The sequence below is a fragment of the Jaculus jaculus genome, chromosome 11 (genome assembly GCF_020740685.1).
Source record: "Jaculus jaculus isolate mJacJac1 chromosome 11, mJacJac1.mat.Y.cur, whole genome shotgun sequence".
Taxonomy (NCBI): domain Eukaryota; kingdom Metazoa; phylum Chordata; class Mammalia; order Rodentia; family Dipodidae; genus Jaculus; species Jaculus jaculus.
In genome coordinates, this window is record NC_059112.1 from 27,384,824 (window position 1) to 27,404,426 (window position 19,603).

The following is a 19,603-nucleotide window of genomic DNA, read 5'->3' on the forward strand; positions in this document are numbered from 1 at the left end:
CCTTTGTCAGGTTCTGTAATCTTTGTAACTTTCACATTTTCCTCTTCTTTTTTTTTTTTACATTTTCCTCTTCTTGTCTTAATAGTCAAAGAATTCCCCTGCTTTCCTCCTAGGTATCACATCATGGAGGTGAGGTATGGGGGAGGGGAGGTGGTTCACATGGAACCCAGGTGGGATGAGAAGATCATCCCCTGTCAGCCCAAAGGGACAGAACTTGTATTAGTACTAGTAGTGGGCACTAAGAGACTAGCTGGCAATGCCAAGAAGACAAGAGGAATTCATGTTACTAACCATAGCCTTGGCAACAGAATGGCCCATATGGGATTCACGGCAATCCAAAGACATTGGCAGCACCCATCCTCTGACCTCTTAGTTCCTCCAGCTCACCAGCCTGACCTCATGCCTCATCTACGGCCAGACATTCCGGATTCTCTCAGCAGCACTGACCTTGTGCGCCCTGAAGCGTGTCACCCGAGCCCCTTAGCTTGTAAAAGAACTCCCATTAAAAGCCTTCCAAATAATGGACGCCTTGCAAGAAACCCCCTCTAACTCCTAAGCTGTCTTCTGCACCGCATGCCTTTGGCCTGTTCTGCACGGCACAGAGCATCACACAACAGCGCAGACTGGCCCATGAAACATCATGGCTGCAGCCCAGCTGTCCACTCAGTGACACGTGCACACAGGGCAGCGCCCCCTCCTTCCCCGCAGTAACTGTTCAAACCTTTAGGGCTCTCAGCTGCTCCTATAATTAGCCAGACAAATGCCCTTGCCACCAGCTATAGAGTACTATTGCTTAGTCTGGGCAGATCTGCCCTAGTTGTTGGAGGAGGCAGGATTTCCAGGGTCCTCGTGGGAAGCATCCTTGTGCGCACCCTCACCCCTTCACCTACGCCTGGGTGTCTCCTAAGGGTCAGCAGCCTGAACTCTGTGTGCCCTTTCCACCCTGCCACCTGGGGCAGAGTCAGGCCTCTATCATCAGGACAGGTAACCTCAGGATGCTCAGAACATGGCTGACATAAGGCACAATCGTGCCTGTTGCTGTTATCTTCTCACCGCTGGACAAACATCCGACCAGAACAGCTTATGGGAGGAAAGGGTTTATTTCAGGGTTACAGAATCCAGGGGACACACCTCCAGTGGTATGAAGAAGCTGGCTCACTTCCACAGATGCAGAGCACAAAGAAAACCAAACAGCCAGCAAACACAACAGCCATAGCTCAAACTGGCTCTGAACACACCGAAGCGCTGAACTCTGGATCCACCCCCAGTGACACTCTCCAGCAGGCTACTGCAGACTTAAGGTGTAAGTTTAATCAAAAATACCTCAGGGGCTGGAGAGATGGCTTAGCGGTTAAGCGCTTGCCTGTGAAGCCTACAGACCCCGGTTCGAGGCTCAGTTCCCCAGGTCCCACGTTAGCCAGATGCACAAGGGGGCGCACGCATCTGGAGTTCGTTTGCAGAGGCTGGAAGCCCTGGCGCGCCCATTCTCTATCTCTCCCTCTATCTGTCTTTCTCTCTGTGTCTGTCTCTCTCAAATAAATAAATAAATATTAAAAAAAAATACCTCAGGCTATGCTAATAAAAAATAAAAAAAAAATACCTCAGGCTATGGGGGACATACATTCACATTCAGACTACCATAATGCCTGTATGCATGTATGCTATGCATCAGGGATAGTAAACACTATTCCATAATTTATCCCTACATTGAAACTATTCTTTTTTTTTTTTTTAAAGAGAAATATTTATTTTGGTGTGTTTGGTGTAACTAGATGCATATGCCCACAGGCTTGTGAAGGACAGAGGGAGAGGTCAGCTGTCCTCCTCCACTACCCTTTTGCCTTATTTCCCTGAGACAGAGCCTCTCAGTGAAACTGGAACTTCCTGTTTTTCAGTTAGACTGGCTGACCAGCCAGCCCCAGTGATCCTTCTGTCTCTGCCCATCTTACTGCCGGGGTTACAGTCACCTGTGGCCATGCCCAGCTTTTTATGTGGGTGCTGGGTATCGAACTCAGGTCCTCTGGCTCGCACAGCAGGAGCTCTTACTGTTATGCCTAGTTCTCATCACCCCCAGTGAACACCAAGGAGAACCAAACACGTATGCAAGGGCAAGGAGCTTTATTTTTGGGCTTAAGCTTGGTCTCTTGACTTCACCAATGCAGTGGATCCCTACAAGAGGCCTGAGTAGTGGGCGGGCAGGGTTTTTATAGGGATTTGAACATAGAAGGGGATGGGTACATGATTGGTTGATTTAAACAGTAACTGCACTTGTGCTCTTCTGATTGGCTTAGGATTTTGGCGGGCAAAGTTGGTAGGCGGGAGCTAGGTAACTAAGCAACAAGCAGCAATAACATTTGTATGGATTTCGATTGGCTGAGACAGGGAGATAGGAGGGACAAGTCTTCAGCAAGTCTCAGGTGTCCTGGGCAGGGGGCAGGGCAGCTGCCCCTTTGTTCCTTTGTCTGAGCTGAAACTTGTAACTTAGGTCTAACCAGGACAGCACTCTACTGAAGCCTGGCATGGCATCATTCAGTTTCTGGGTCCTTCATTACCAGCTGAGCCTTGTCCCCAGCTCCTATATAGAATCTACCTTGTGGTAGAAGGATCCTGTTCGACATCCCTGGCTAGGGTGACTACCTACACGCAGCATTTCTGACCGTGTGGTCCCATGTTATCCCGAGTCAAGGGAACCCAGTCCGGAGACAACTTGTGGAGGCCATGGTTATGCTGTGCAGGGGTAGGTGGGAAAGAACAACAGGTTCCTTGGTTGAACTTGAGGCCCTGATGATGTCTGTGAATATTTTCCACTTCCACTGTACCGCATTTACTGTCTAACGATGTCTCCACCGACTGTAATCCAGAGGAGGTGTATGGAAACTTGCATCTTAGTGAGTGCATCTTCTGAGAGGTGTATCTGTGGGTCTTCCTGGCCCAGGACACCGTGGTTCTGTGCCGTAATTCTCTCCAGCTCTTTGCTGAGAATGGCTCACAAGTAATGTTCTAGCTCCCTGATTTGCAGGCTCTGGACAGGTCTAAGCCACTGACTTGTGGGTCTTCCTGGCTCAGTCCCTATGGTTCTGCACCATAATTCTCTCCTGCTCTTTGCTGAGAATGCCCACACCAATGTTATATCTCCATGATTTGCGGGATCTGGATAGCCCATGGTCTGAGACACTGACTTGCAATGTTCAGGAGACTGTGTGCCCATAAAACGAATATTGTGTCGTGATCCAGTGAAAGGTACAGAGATTAGGGTTATCTGTGCTAATGATCAGATGCCTCTGGCTTCTATGGAACATGTTGCCCATTGGGGATTTCTCTATACAAGGCCTCTTGATTTATGATGGAAAATATGTAACTCAACAATAAGAATTCCTCTCCCAAATCTACTTTGGTGAGTCATTTATTATATATGATAATTTAAAAAATTATGTATTTCCAAGGAGAGGGTGAGAGTGAGAAAGATAAAGAGACAGAAAGAGCGAGAAAATGAGAATGGGCACCTCAGGGCTTCTAGTCACTGCAAATGAACTCCAGATATATGTGCCACTTTGTGCATCTGGCTTTACGTGGGTACTGGGGAATTGAACCCGGCTCATTAGGCTTTTCAGGCAAGCACCTTAACTGCTGAGCTATCTCTCCAGGTCCCAAGTTAGAACTGTGATGCATTTGGCAACTCTCTGCTGCCCTTTCATCAACTATTCTGTTTAGTTTCAACTCAATTATCGCTGTCTGTGTTCTTCTCCCTCTCCTGCAAGTATCTGCCTCACTGTCACCCTACACCTTGCAAATGATGATACTGTACATCCCTCATACACCCTCCTCTTCTCTCCATCATTCCCAGCCCTGTACTTCCTTCAAGATTCTGCTCAAGTTACAGCTTCTCTGTGGAGTTTTCTTAGAGCCTCCAACGACAGACCTGCTCTTCTCAAAATTTCTGTAGGCCAGTGAATCTCAGTTGAGAGTAATTCTACTGCTCAGAAGCTGTCCGGTCATATTCAGAGACATTCTTGAGTATCACAGCTGGGATGAAAGTTATTGGCATTCGTTCAATAAAAGCCAAGGGCACAGTCACACACCCTGCAGTGAGCACACGACTCTCCCCACCAAGTCAGCCAGTGTGCACGAGGTCCCTTGTGCCGAGAATCCTGCAGTCTAGCCTGTCTCCCACACCCTGTCACTTGGCTACTCATTACAGTGTCCACTCACAGCTGTGTGGGAACCTTTAGAAACTTTCCTCCAGCCCCTTCAGTTGTAGAGCAAGACCAGTCCAAGGAAAACTGTGACGTCCAGGATCACTGCTCTGACCCTTGACCAGGGCCTTTGACCATTTCCATTTTGCCATTCAGTTGTTTTTCTTTCTTCCAGCTAAGTGTAGAAGTTTCTATAAGCAGAGCTAGGATCCTTAGTTGAACTTGCAGTAATTCTCTCAGTTAGCCTTCTACTCTCAGCCTAGTGAGTATTTGTTGTCAGGTCGAAACACCTAGATTTTGTAAAACACTATTTTCTTTTCTTCCAGACACATATATATGGAATGAATGATATGATTGTATTGCCCTGCACACACACACATTGTGAGCTTCCCATCTAGAGATATAATTGTTCAAAAGGACAGATGACTACAATAAGTCACAGAAGAGATTCTAGAGACCTTTTGCAGAAGTATGTTCAGTGGCAACTGGAGTAAATACCGGTTCCTGGAGTCATATGCATTTAAATGATGGTGATGAAAATAAGCACTTTAGCAGTAGAGAGGAAAACAGGAAAGGTTTCCACCAAGGGCAATGATTAACAAAATTTCTAAGAGAAGCTGGAAAAAAAAAAATCAACAAAATCCAGAAAGGACAGCATGTTGTATAAGCCTGTCAGTTCCACCCAACGCACTCTGATTTTTAATCCATTCCCACACTTAGTTTTTATATTTTATTTTATATATAACAAGCTATACTGTTCCTCACCTTGGCCCCCACCACCCTGGGGGCCCTCCCCCATGGTGTCATGGCATCCACTATGGGGCATGAAGGCCCCAGTTAGTCCTTATGGGGTAGCAGGGGGAACTGTGTCTCAGGGTATTCCTACCTCTCTATGGCTCTTACAATTTTTCTACCCCTTCTTCCCCAATGTTCCCTGAGCCAGGCAGGTCTGTTGGCAGTCTGATTTAGTGTTGAGTTCTCTGTAGCCTCTGGATTTCTATTTGATAGGTTTTGATTGATCACTGTGTCTGTCACCATCACCCTTGAGCTAGTTGTCAGGCTACCTATAAGAGCAGTATTCATGTCACCTCTTCCTCAACAATTTCCTTTGGGCCCTGGCAGATGTAGTAGAGGTGGGAAGTCTCATGGTGGACAGTCAGATATCGTCTTGTTTTATGGATGAATCGTGGCTCTCTTCCATTTTCTCTGCCATCTGTAAAATAGAACATATTCTGTAACCAAGAATTAGAATAGCTGTCACTGGGAAGCACACTTTCTGGGTGTTTACCTGCCCTCCCCTTCAAGCACATTTTCCTACTCATTTTTTTTTTTCAAGGTAGGGTCTCATTCTATCCCAGGCTGATCTGGAATTCACAATATAGTCTCAGGGTTGCCTTGCACTCATAGCAACCCTCCTACCTCTGCCTCCCGAGTGCTGGGATTAAAAGCATGCACCACCATGCCTGGATTACTTTATTTATTTATTTATTTATTTTTAATTTTTATTTATTTATTTGAGAGCGACAGACACAGAGAGAAAGACAGATAGAGGGAGAGAGAGGGAATGGGCACGCCAGGGCTTCCAGCCTCTGCAAACGAACTCCAGACGCGTGCGCCCCCTTGTGCATCTGGCTAACGTGGGACCTGGGGAACCGAGCCTCGAACCGGGGTCCTTAGGCTTCACAGGCAAGCGCTTTACCGCTAAGCCATCTCTCCAGCCCCTATTTTTTTTTTTTGAAGAAAAAAATAAAACATGTAAGTAGTTATGGAAGAAAAGTACAAAAAGCTTCAGTTAAACATATGCTGATGGATTAAAAGTTCAAGACTTTGAGCTGAGCATGGTGGTGCACACCTTTAATCCCAGTATTTGGGAGGCTGAGGTAGGAGGATCATGGTGAGTTTGGGGCCAAACTGAGACTACATAGTGAATTCTAGGTCAGCCTGGGTTAGAGTGAGATCCTACCTCAAAAAAAAAAAAAATGCTCAAGACTTTGTATTAGGAAGGAAAAGCTGAGTGTCCAGTGTCCTGCATTTGTGGGTGAAGTTTGCAAGGCCAGGTGGGGACAAGCATAGCCTGGGTTGTGTCACTCAGGTAAATGCCAGTCCTCCTTCACATAGTCTCAGAGGCTTCAAAGTGAGCATCTGAAGATACTTGCTCATTTCAAACACTGTTGGGAGGAGTTGAAAAGACAGAAAAAAGTGCTCACCACAGGATCAGGCCATGTCTATGGGATGAATAACTGATTATTCTTACAAAAATATTCTAGCTTCATTAAAAAAAAAGAACCATGTAATGGCATCTTTAAGTCATTAGATAGCAGCCCTTTCATAATATAGAAGTTCTACTACAGTGGAGTTCTTACATTTAAAATAAAACAGTGGGAGCCTGGCATGGTGGTGTACACCTTTAATCCCAGCAGTTGGGAGGCAGAGGTAGGAGGATTGCTATGAGTTCAAGGCCATCCTGAGACTACAGAGTGAATTCCAGGTCAGTGTGGGCTAGAGCAAAACCCTACCTCGAAAAATCAAAAAAAAAAAAAGTAAAAATAAACAAAAAGGGCTGAAGAGATGGCTTAGCAGTTAAGGCTTTTGCCTACAAAGCCAAATGTCCCAGGTTCAATTCCCCAGGACCCATGTTAGCCAGATGCATAAGGGGGCATATGCGTCTGGAGTTCGTGTGCAGGGTCTGGAGGTCCTGGCGTGCCCAATCTCTCACTCCCTCTTTCTCTGTGAAATAAATAAAAACTATTAAAATAAATAAATAAATATAACAGTGCAGATGGAGAGATGGTTTTGTGGTTAAGGCGCTTACCTACAAAGCCAAAGGACCCCAGTTCAATTCCCTAGGACCATGCAAGCCAGATGAGCAAAGTGGCGCATGTGTCTGGCGTTCGTTTGTAGTGGCAGAAGATGCTTTAGATCTACAGTCTCCATTCAGCCCTTTCTGGCTGGCTGGTCTTTGCGTATTGCTTTAGGGACCTGGTACATCTCTGTCAAGCATAGGCCTCTTGGCCCTGCAGCCCAGTTGCAGAAGTTACATAACCAAGGGTCGGTACAGAGGCAGCTCCTCAGAGAAAGTGACTGACGTTTCACCAATGCTTGGGTGTAACACATGTGATCCCTTAGTGGGGCTGTCCTTGAGCCAGCTGTCAAAGTCACCTCGGTGAGCAAACACCGTGGCTAGGAGAAAATTACTACGAGCAGGTGGCCCGGACGTCATGGGTTCAACTTCCTGGCCTGTGACATGAGGATAACACCCACCTGCCGTGGCCGGTGTGAGGCCACAAGGATGAGACTATTCCCTTAAGAGCGACTTCGAGGGCACACGAGGAAAAGAAAACCCAACCCGGGGAACCAGTCAGTTATTCCTGGAACTGCGTGGAGGTGTGTCCCTCAATAGGAGTAGCTTAATAGAACAATTCAAGTCATTCATTTGGAAATAAACCGGAAGTAGCATTTCTTCCTAGACTAATAGCCGCGGGGGAATGAACGAAAGCTAGCTGGATCCAGATGCCAGCGGTGGAAAAGGATCGCGTCCACCCCCAGTGCTGGCCCGGTCAGCGGGTGTCCGTCGGGCCGGGCCTCCCTTCTTCCTCCTCCCATCCCCGTTCGGGTGCCAGGAGCGGGAGCGGCGACAGACCTGCCTCCGCCCGAGGCTCCCGCGCAGACCGAGCGGTCGAGGCGAGGCGGGGATTGGAAAGGAAACAGGTCCCCGGGAGAAGGGGCGTGGCCTGGATGCGGGGGGCGTGTCCTGGGGCGGGGCCACGGGCTCCTCGGCGCGGCTGACGCCGGCGCTGGGTTTGGAGTGACAGCTGGAGCGCGGGGAGGCGTGGCCAGAGCTGGGGGCGTGGCCTGGCTCGTGGGCGGGGCCAGGCAGGCGAGGTCCGGGGCGCGGCGGGGCGGGGCCGAGAGGAGGTGGGCGTGGCCTCGGCGGGGAGGGGCTCGGTGTACCCGGGGCCGATCACCCCCCTCCACTCCCCACCAGCCCACAACTCCCGCCCGCCAGCCACTCTACTAGCAGGCGGGGCGGCTGCTGCGGAGTTGCATCGCCAGGCGGGACGCGGCGCCCTGGGGGAGGACGGCGGAGGGGACGCGGCGATGTCTCCGCGGGGGCTCCCGGGGGCCGCCGTCCTCGCCGCCGCTGCCGTCTTCGTTGGAGGCGCCGTGAGTTCGCCGCTGGTGGCCCCGGGTGAGTGGTGTCCTCCCCGCCACCGGGTCGGGGCAGGCAGGGTCCCGGGCTCGCGGAAGGAAGCTCCGCGGCGCCCCGAGCCGTCCGCATCCCGCGCGCGCAGCTGCCCCGCGGGCTGTCGCCGGGCGGCCCCGGGCGGGCGGGCGGGCGGGTGGCCACGGCCCCGTCCCTCCCTGCGCGCCCGCCCGTCCGCCCGCCTTCCCATCCCCGGCCCCTGCGGAGGACTGAATGGCCCCGAGCAGCTCTTCTGGGTGACGGGACCCGCTTGGTGTCGCCTCCCTCGGGGCGCCGCTTTCTCACCCAGCCGCGCGCCCCGAGATCCCCGCGGACCCGTTTTCTGCCACCCTGGTCCTCAAAGGCCTCTTGAGGGGAAGAACGTGACGACCGGGGACAGGGTGCTCTGTCGCCACCTCCTTCCTTTTTATCTTTTAGAACAAGTCTTAAAACCTTGAAGTGTTCCAGTGTCTTTCAAGTGGTCGATGGATTCTTGTAATAAGTCAGAGACTTCTACATCTCTGCTCATAAAACTTGGGTCGATGAGGCTGGGGGGGGGGGAGGAAGAAGGTGCATTTGTAAACTTACATTGTTTTGTCCTGTGTGTGTATCAATTCCTGTCATCACCCAAGGGACCTTCTGTGGTCAGGGTGGAAGCCACCAGTGGACGTATCAGCTGTTGTCCTCTGTAGTGTCTCAGAGAACTCTCTCAAGAGGAGGTGTGACTTTTTCTTTCTTCCTTTCTTTCTTTCTTTCTTTCTTTCTTTCTTTCTTTCTTTCTTTCTTTCTTTCTTTCTTTTTTTTCGAGGTAGGGTCTCACTCTAGCCCAGGTTTGCCTGGAGTGCACTATGTGTTCTCTCAGGGTGGCTTCGAACTCACGGTGATCCTCCTACCTGTGCCTCCCTGGTGCTGGGATATTAGGCGTGTGCCACCATGCCCAGCTAGGAGGTGTAACTTTTAAGGAAGCCCTGTCTCACACTCCTGCTGATGGAAGTACACGCACCAGGGATTCCTGATCATCGCCCCCTCCTCCCTTAATTGCCACCTCACAGCAGTAGTTTTTTTTTTTTTTTTTTTTAAATAGACTTAACCCTCTTTGGCCATTTGGGGTTACCACAGGCTGCTTCTTACGTCAGCAGGCTCTTCCAAGCTGGCCTTCAGGGGTGGCTTCCCTTCAGGCCCAAATAATAAGCTACTGGAAAGCTTCCCACAGCGACTATCTATCTCTTCTGTAAAATACATGTGCTGCTCGCCTCTCTCTTGGGAACATTCCAGTCACTTACAGATGTTAAACTGGTTTATCACTTGGGCTTCATTTTTTTTTTTTTTTTTTTTCATAGGCTCCAGAACAGGCTGGGAAGGTAACAGAATGGATAACGTGTCTCTTGAGTCTTATTAGCAGATCCATATTTCCTTCAGCTCTCACCCTGGGGAAGTGACAGCTGGTGATGTATTTTACTGGGTGGGAAATTTTGATGTTCATCCTATATTTCTTTGCCTGGACATATAAATACATAATTATGTTCAAACTACGTTTGAAGCCATCACAAGGGCACTTACAGGGATAGAATCACTTGTTGCAGAATTTGGAAAAGAGCTTAAAACTGGAAGTCACTGTGCTGAAAATTCAGCATGTGAGCATGCATGTAATCAGTGGAAGAAATCCAACCCCAGAGGAGGTTTGTGTTTAACGGGCTCCTAAGCAACATCCGGGTCTCAGGCCCACAACGTGACTGAAGAAAGCTCTTTTCAATAACTTTTTTGAATGAAGGGTAGTGCTTAAGAAGAATGAAGCATCTGAAAGAGGATAGAAGGGACAACTTTGCCAGTGTGTGCTGAAGCCCTGCATCAAGAGAAGCGACTCTGATCTTGGCATCAAAGTCCGGGAAATGGGAAGAAAGTGATAAGACTTCACTCATATCGGAAGCCTGCTGTGTGTTTTGGTTGGGCACTTACGTGCATGTTTAGACTTATTTGTCATAACCCTATGAGGTATTTATTGTCAGTGGGACAATGGAGGCCTGATATCACACAGGTGTTGTATCAGTCCACATTAGATCAGAGAAGCAGAAAGAAGCAAGCAGTCGTAGGTGTGTGTGTGTGTGTGTGTGTGTGTTTGTGTGTCTGTCTGTCTTTGGGATAATCCAGCCATCTTCATTTTCTTTCCACTGTACCCCGCTGCTTTTCAAAAAGAGCATAAATAAACTTCAGCAATCTTGGTGGGATTTTGGAGATAGTTTTAAGGTACCAACCTATTGTGACCATTGGTTGTATGAAGTTGTGAAGTAGAGACAAGGACAGGTGGGTGGCTCTTTTCAATTTGTTTTTTATTTATTTGTTTTGTACGCAGTGTCTACAGTGAAGTTGGGACCATCATTAGCCTCCTCCCTGCCTTCCCCCCTCCTCAGGGACCCTCCTCATTGGGGAATGTGAGTCGGACATTGTGGGGCACTGGCTTTTTTTTGTGTAGACTGGTATCTAAGCAGGAACATTTAAAACTGTATGCCATAGAGCCAGAAGGGGTGCTTTACCAGTTCTTGCCATATTTATGTCCTGTAGTGCTCTGATTACTCAACCTTTGGGCTTACTAGTTTTTTAGTTTTCCTAGCGGACAGTGGATCCAGCCCAGGGGCTGTGGAGGTGAGAAGTGCATAATCTTTGGGGTTTGTGGGCTTCAAGCCCGCCTCCAGCTCCTTATTTAGATGCTGACGATAAGCTTTATTAAATTCTGGGCTCTAGCTGGGCGTGGTGGCACACGCCTTTAATCCCAGCACTCAGGAGGTAGAGGTAGGAGGATCGCCATGAGTTTGAGGCCAGCCTGAGACTACATAGTGAATTCCAGGTGAGCCTGAGCTAGAGTAAGACCCTACCTCAAAACAAAACAACAACAAAATTTCATTGTTACTTTTTAAAGTATGAGTTGCCTGTGAGGTTGAAGTCTTACTGCATGTTGGGCCATTGAAACTAGTTACTTAACACTGGCAGAAAGAATAATTTGGGCTTTGGCTATAGCTTGGTATTATAACACCATCCTAACATGTTCAAAAGTTTTAGGTTTTATTCTTAGCCAAAACTCACCACACACACACACACACACACACACACACACACACACCCCAGAACAAAACACCAAAGGATGATTAATTGCTCTTGGTTTACACTGTTCTGTTTCATGCTACCCAGTAATCTTTGAGTTTGTAATTCAGGAATTAATAAAGATTTTCTGGGTTGCTGAAAGCAAGTGTATAAAGAATATGGCAGATCATTCAAGGACTCAAATTGGAATTTGGAATTAGCACATTGTGGATGCTTTATTCTTTTTTTTTATTGACAACTTCAATACTTAACAGACAATGAGTCATGGTAATTTCCTCCCCCTCACAACTCTGCTCTCCATCATATCCCCTCCCCTTCTCCACTAGTGTCTCTTTCATTTTGATGCCATCATGTTTTCCTCCTGTTATGAGGGGCTTGTGAAGGTATTGCTGGCACTGCAAGGTCGTGGATACCAAGACCAGTTTCTGTCTGGACAGTTGCGTTGAAAGGAGTCATACTCTTCCTTTGGCTCTTACGTTCTTCCTGCCACCTTTTCGGCAATTTTATTCTTTTTGGAAGGAGGAATTCAGTGCTTATTGTTACCTGTTTTGCGGCAGTAATGGTGTAGGTATGTAGTTCATTTCATTCTGACCATACCCTATAAGCTATATAATTGTACTCCGGTGTTTATGGATAAGGAAATGGTGACTCTGTAAGAAGTTAAGTTGATGTGTCACCTGGGCTTTGCCCTTCCCTCAAGTATGTTCCTTTTTAGAACCATTTTGATTATTAATAAATACTACTTTTTTCTCTTGGGTAAGAAAATTCTTTTATTTTTTTTTTTCAAGGTAGGGTCTCACACTACAGCCCCAGGCTGACCTGGAATTCACTATGGAGTCTCAGGGTGGCCTCAAACTCACAGCGATCCTCCTACCTCTGCTTCCCGAGTGCTGGGATTAAAGGTGTGCGCCACCACGCCTGGCTAAATTCGTTTTATTCTACAAGAGTCATAAAGAGTCACCAACTCATAGGGTCATGGCACGTGATGGTGGAAAGACTATGCTTTTGGTCAGAGTTCTGGACTTGAAGTTGCCTGTCAACCGAGAGGACCTGCCGCTTGCACAGTTGGGTTCTTTGTCTGCATTCTCTCATCTGTTCTGTGGCATTGTGCCAGGCCCTGCCTTTATCTGCTGGTGAGGCTCAGATGAGTGGTTGTCTCTGCAGGGACCTGGCAGAAGACGAGGTGCCGTGTCTTAGCCCATGGAGCTCCCCCTTCCCCTCTCCTGCTCCAGGCTGCCTCTCTAGTCCAGGCTGACCTGGATTTCACTCTAGCTCAAGATCATAGCTATCTTCCTACTTCAGCCTCCCAAGTTCTGGGGTTAAGGCATGTGTCACCACACCTGGCTGGCTGCCTCCCTCTCTCCCTTCCTTTCCTGTCTTCCTCCCTTCCTCTGTATGTTTTCCCCAAATTGCCCCCTTAAGTTTGATTCATATTATATTGTCAGTTAATAAGAGTTGCTCACGTAGATAATACAATCTTCTGTGAGCTGGTGATCGCTTTGCAGTGATAGGTTTCTTGTAATTTCCTGACAGCCTGGGTGACACCTTGATTCCTGTGCCTGCTGCCACCATTGACCAGGAGGCCTGTGAAGTCCTGCTCTGTAGTGCTCTAGATGCTTCTGGAGAATCCCTCCCAAAGGTTTAAAATTTGTATGGAAAGGAGAGCAGAGATTCCCTTTATTCCCCCCCAGCCCCTCATCAGGAGACTGTTACTGCGTCATTGTGATCTTGCCTACTCACGTGTTGTACTTGGATAGGACCATAATGTAATACAGTTTTATTGTATCCTGCCCTTTCCACCTCAGGCTGTGTGGAAAGGTTGATCCATTTCCTGTACACACAAAAGAAAAAAACCTGTGATGTTCCACGATGTGGTGTCGCTGTATTCTCACCTCTCCCATGTGTCCCCTTTCAGGAGGTTTTGGTTATTACTGATTGTTTCAAAATGAGATTCAAACCCATTGTTTCAGTGAACACCTTTGTCTTTATGCTTTGTCTAAATATTTGATGACTTCCACAGAAACTAGGGTCCTGAAAAAACAATGGTCAATGGTATTCACATTTTTAGGCCATTAATGACTCCAGTGTTGATCTGAAAGGTTCTCAGTTTATACTCTCACAACAGTGATTTAAGCTCTAGAGGACTCACTTTTTACACCCTTGGCATTTTTTTTTTCTGTAAAACAAACAAAAATGTAAAAAAAAATACTTGGGAATTTGTTAGGTAAGTATTGGTACCTTGTTTTCATTGGTAGTACTCATTGGTTACTAGCAAGTTGAGCGTTTTCCTAGCATTGGAGCTGTTTGTACATTGCTGCAATCCTTTCTGGACAGTTCTCAAATGCAAAAAGCTCTGAAAACTTTTTTTTTTTTTTCTGTTTCCATAGACTTTTGGTGTGTATATTCTGCTTGTGATAACACACAATGTGCCCCCGTGACAGATCTGAGTATACCTTTCTTCCCTTTTGTTGCAGTGATGAACATGTCTGGATTCTTTCTTTTCTTTCCATGTGTGTGCGTGTGGAGCCAGAGAGGTTGACTCCAGGTATCTTCCTCCATTGCTTTTCACCTGATGTACCGAGGCAGGATCTCTCGTTGGAACCCAGGGCTCTCTAGTTTGGCCAGCCTGTGTTGGGCTAGCTCACCCCAGGATTCCTTGTCTCTGTCTCTAGGATGCTGGGCTTCCAGGCCAGCCACCACACCCATCACCTCTAGCATTTACTTGGTTGCTGAGATAGAAACTCCAGTCCTTATGCTTGCTTGCCAAGCACTTAATCCGTGGAGCTATCGCCCCACCCCCACACACTTAGTTTCTGACTCTGTGAGCATTAATACACAGCGTTACCTTTCTAGAATCAGTCTGAATTTCGAAGCTCATCTGTCTTCAGGTTTTCGTTCAGGGAAGGAATCACGGTCCTGGGTCTCTTCTTCCCTGATGCATCTGTGCATGTCTATTAGGAGCCAAGCACAAATATCCCACGCAGTATCAAATATATCCTATGAAACTGTAAAAATCCTACAGAGACTTTCAAAATAACAAGCAGCCAGTGAGGTGTTTTTAGAATAGTAAAGTATCCTGTGAGGGGGAAAACTCCTCCGGTGCAGAGACTTCAGGCCGAGAAAGGCCACCTTGGTCGTCTAGTTTGGGACGAAGGACTCCTGGAGGGAGCTGTGCTTGTGTGTATTCTGGTAGCCGGGTGGACAAGCGCCTGTTACAATGCACCCGTGATGGCCAAAGGGAGACACTGGGATGAATGTCTGCTTCCTTCTGCCAGTCATCGACACGGCTCTCTTTGTAAGAGAAAGAAATCGAATCCAGCAAGGGACTTTTTGGAGAGTGGCGCATATCAGGCCACCCGAGTTCTTGGGGCCAGTCATCTTATCTTGAGGATGCTTTGCCAGCCTTGTTGAACTCAGGAGACCTGGTTTTCCATCCCCACTTGCAATACTTCTTGTCTTTCCTCCTTTGGCGCTGTCCCAGCATCCCAAATGAACAGTTCTGTAGCTTGGTTTCTCTGTCTCCTGTGCAACTGCCTGCCCGCCCCTGGGGACCCCCTCTCTAGCCTCCCTCTCCTTGGTCCCCTCCCCTGTTTGGTTGGCTCACACTCCTGTGTATAATTACATCCCAGCCACTAAGAAAAGTACCTGTTGTATAGAGGGGGAAAAAAAATCTTTAAACCACTTTTCTTACCTGCACTATGGAGGAAATATAGCCAACTTGCCTCATGGGATTATTGTCACAATGTGCCAATTTCAGCTTACAGGAAGTGCCAAAAGTTAGGATGTTACTATTTTCTTTAACCGATCCTCTAACACTTTTGCCAAACACTTTCACAGAGAAAGCACGACACACAAAGTTCTTACCCACTTCAAATCTGGGCTTATGCAATAATCCTGGCAGTCAGGAAACCGAGGCAGGAGGATTGCTGTGAGTCTGGGGCCAGCCTGGGGCTGAAGAATGGATTTCTGGGCAGCTGGTTTATGGTTTGAGACACTGTATCAAAACACCACCAACAACAAACCAAAGAAACCAGTAGAACAAATAAAAGGCCTTAACCGCTCCAGAATTTTTTTTTTTTTTCGAGGTAGGGTTTCACTCTAGCTCAGGCTGACCTGGAATTCACTACGGAGTCTCATGGTGGCCTCAAACTCACGACGATCCTCCTACCTCTGCCTCCCGAGTGCTGGGATTAAAGGCGTGCACCATCATGCCCGGCTTCAGAAAATTTTTTTAAAATATATTTTATTTATTTATTTGAGAGAGAGAAAGAGGGAGAGATAGAGAAAGAATGGGTACACCAGGACCTCCAGCACTGCACAGGAACTTCAGGTGCATGCGTCCCCTTGTGCATCTGGTTTACATGGGTCCTGGAGAATTGAACCAGGATCCTTTGGCTTTGCAGGCAAACACCTTAACCACTAAGCCATCTCTGTAGCCCCAGAAGTTTTCTTTCTGGTCCTCTGCTCTTCCTTACTATGCATGTCCTTCCCCTATTCTATTTTATTGAGCTTTGCAGCCCTGGATGCTGGTGCCGCTTGTGGAAAGGGCCTCGTGGCTCTGAGGACAGGACTGGGTGGCATCCCCACCCCACGGGGAGAGGAACAGGAGACAGTGGCTTGGCTGTGAGTTCTCTTGGGAGGAGAGGGAGTTACGGGGGCACCGACACTGGGTGCCTGAATAAGGCAAGGAAGGAAAAAAAGAAGCAAAAGAAACCATTACCTTTATAAAGGTAGACCGTGAAACTTCCTTTTGGAAGCACTTTGGGAATTTGCTATTGGCTTATTTCTAGCCAGCCCATCTGTAGTAGTAATCCTCCTGCTGAGTGCTTTTTTGGCCTTTTCGAGTGTGATTGGCAATTAGGTTCCTTCTCCCTGCGAACTGGGGAGTGTTTGGATAAAGTAGACTCCTGACCTGTGGTGCTGGGCCGGGCCTGAGTGACCCTCATGATGTCTTCAAGGCCTGTATAGTGGGGAGGAGACTGAGTTGGCATCTCTAAGACTTGAGCGGTCTCCTTCTCCCTGCAGAGGTCAGGGGCGACTGGGCTCATAGAGCAGCCATCAGGGTGACATCATTTGTGCATATCCTGTTAACTGCTGGAGGCTCAAGGAGTAGAATGCTTTAAAAAATGTGGGGCTAGAGAGATGGCTAAGTGGTTGGGGCTCTTGCTTGCAAAGCCTGAGAGCTTGAGTTCAATTCCCCAGTACCCATGTAAAGGCAGATGCACAAAGCACTTTGTCTGGAGTTAGCTTGTAGCAGCAAGAGGCCCTGGCATGTCCATTCTCTGTCTCTTTATCCCCCTTCTTGCAAATAAATAAAAATAAAAGAAAAATGTGAAAGAAGGAAGGAAACCAGATTTAGAACACAGGTGCTCTAATCTTTGGTCCAAGGTTTTTTGTTTGTAATAATGTAGATCGTTACTCTTTCTAATAATCACCCCCAATCTTAGCAGTATGTCTCCTCCTCCCTTCTGGTGAAGGGCTGTGCTGGCTATCAGCCTTTGTAAGTTGTAACCTTCTAAAGGTAGAAGACAATGGTCATGGACAGAGAATGACAGCGCCCATCAGACAGCTATTGCCTCCTCAGGGACAACAATGTGACATTGAGAGGAGGTGTTAGTGAGCATTTCCTGTGCAAAGGCTTTCAATACTCAAATACGTTCATGAAGTGCTTACTCCTGCATATATTTACTTCTTATTTATTTTTATTTGAGGTAGGGTCTGACCCTAGTCCAGGCTTTGCTAGAATTTTCTTTTCTTTTTTTTCTTTTTTAATTTTTATTAGCATTTTCCATGATTATAAAAAAATATCCCATGGTAATTCCCTCCCTCCCCCTCCACACTTTCCCCTTTGAAATTCCATTATCCATCATATTACCTCCCCATCACAATCATTGTGGAATTTTCTATGTAGTCTCAGGCTGACCTCAAATTCACAGTGAACCTTCTACGTCTGCCTCCTGAGTACTGGGGTTAAAGGTGTGTACCACCATGCCTGGATGTGTATATTTAATTTAAAAAAAATTAATTTTAATTTATTTGAGATCAATAGAAGAGAAAGAGGCAGAGAAAGAGAAAGAATGGGCGCGCCAGTGCCTCCAGCCACTGCAGATGAACTCCAGACACGTGTGCCCCCTTGTGCATCTGGCTAACGTGGGTCCTGGGGAATCGAGCCTCGAACCTGGGTCCTTAGGCTTCACAGGCAAGCGCTTAACAGCTAAGCCATCTCTCCAGCCCACATATATTTACTTTTTATTGAATTTGTTAATATTACAGAGTTCTGACTCTGCTAAACCAAACCCAAGAATCCAAAGAAAGAAATGGTACAATGGACAGCCGCATTCACCCGTCATGCAATATATTAAAACTTGATTCATGTGCATTTTGATCACTTCACAATCTTTTAAAGAATTCTAACGAGATATAATGAAGTCTGCTGCAGATTGCAGCATAACACACTGCTAAGTAAACCTTTTCATGTTTGTGTCGGTTCCCTTTCCAATATCATCCTCAAAGTTTTGGGGGAAAAACACATACTTTTCAAGGGAATTATGTGGCTCAAGGTCTGATTACTTGTTAAGGTTTTTGGTGCCTAAATAAAGGCTTTAGTGTAACCAAGAAGCTCTTATCTCCGTCTAATCACCCAGCCTCCCCTTGGCTGGCTCAGATAATGCCATTGTGACCCAGAGGTGGCTTATAGCCCTGTCAGGAAACACCATAGCCTCCTAGCACGCTCGTGAAGCTCTTTTCAAAGACAAACTGAGTTGTGTTTCTGTAACTAGTGATGCAAAATGCACCAATTGTATATGTGTATTTTTAAAATAATTTTTTTTGTTCATTTTTTATTTATTTGAGAGTGACAGAGAGAGAGAGAGAGAGAGAGATTGAGAACGGGCGCGCCAGGGCTTCCAGCCACTGCAAATGAACTCCAGATGCGTGCGCCCCCTTGTGCATCTGGCTAACGTGGGTGCTGGGGAACTGAGCCTCGAACCGGGGTCCTTAGGCTTCACAGGCAAGCGCTTACCCACTAAGCCATCTCTCCAGCCCGTATATGTGTATTTTTAATATTTTTATTTATTTACAAGGAGAGAGAGAGAAAGAAAACGAGAATGGGCATGCCAGGGCCTCTTGCCACTGCAGACGAACTCCAGATGCATATGCCACTTTGTGCATCTGGCTTTCCTGGGTACTGGATCATTGAGCCTGGTCTGCCAGTCTTTGCAAACAAGTGCCTTTAACCACGGAGCCATCTCTTCAGCTCAAATTGTGCATTTTTAATGTCACAGTGTCATTTACAACCATTTGTTTCTGAAGTGCCTTAGTCCTTGTGTTGCTGCTCTGGTTGAGACGGGCAGCTTTCGAAGACTACAAAGGTATTTAGCATGGCTTGGGAGGCAGGGTGCTGATGTCTGCTTGGCCTCTGGGGAGGGTCTCCCTGTTGCGTCATAGCCCAGTGAAGGGCATCACATGACAAACCAGTGCAAGCATGCTAGTTTGGGTCTCCTTCTAGTCATTAATGCGATTATGGAGCCTCATAATCTCTCACCTAATCCCAGTTACCTTGCAGAGACCCCACTTCATGCATCACTAACAGGAATTTAGGGGGTCAGTGTGCCACATGTGAATTTCTGGGGGCGCATAGTCATACCACAGCCACAGGTTCATCTAGTCACTCAGCAAGTATTACCAACGTCCTTTTAGCAAGGCACGGAGGGTAATGCAACATGAGCAGAGAATACTTGATCCCACTTTTGCGGAGTTAGCAGGTTAACAGGGAAAAGGCATTCAATCCAGCAAAGCAGAGACTGGGGAGATTGCTCAGTGGTTAAAGCACTTGTTGTAAAGCCTTGCTCGCCTGGGTTCAATTCCCCAGCTACCCACATAAAGCCATATAGGCATTTGGCTGCAGCGACAAGGGATCCTGGCACACACAGACTCCCCTTTGCGTACCCATGTGTGCATGTACCTAAATTAAAAAGCAAAGCGATACAAAGTGGTATTGGCACCTCAGCAAGTAGAGGATGGCACAGGGCCCGAATCTCTAACCTGGGGCTGGGAGCGGGGGATGTGGAGAAATGAGAATCTGGTACTGGCTAGGCAAGCTTTCTTGAAGATACAAGGTTTACATTTCTAC

General features: G+C 47.3%; 1 protein-coding gene across 2 annotated transcripts in view; it reads left to right on the top strand.

Moving 5' to 3' along the window:
• Positions 1 to 8,201: 8,201 nt before the first annotated feature.
• Positions 8,202 to 19,603, top strand: part of Rell1 (RELT like 1) — a 93,987-nt gene continuing 82,585 nt past the window's right edge. For both annotated transcript variants that reach the window (XM_045130289.1, XM_004656111.2), the window contains exon 1: positions 8,202 to 8,382. In XM_045130289.1, coding sequence (XP_044986224.1) covers positions 8,292 to 8,382 — 91 coding nt within the window. In that variant the 5' untranslated portion in view covers positions 8,202 to 8,291. The remainder of the gene's footprint in view (positions 8,383 to 19,603) is intronic.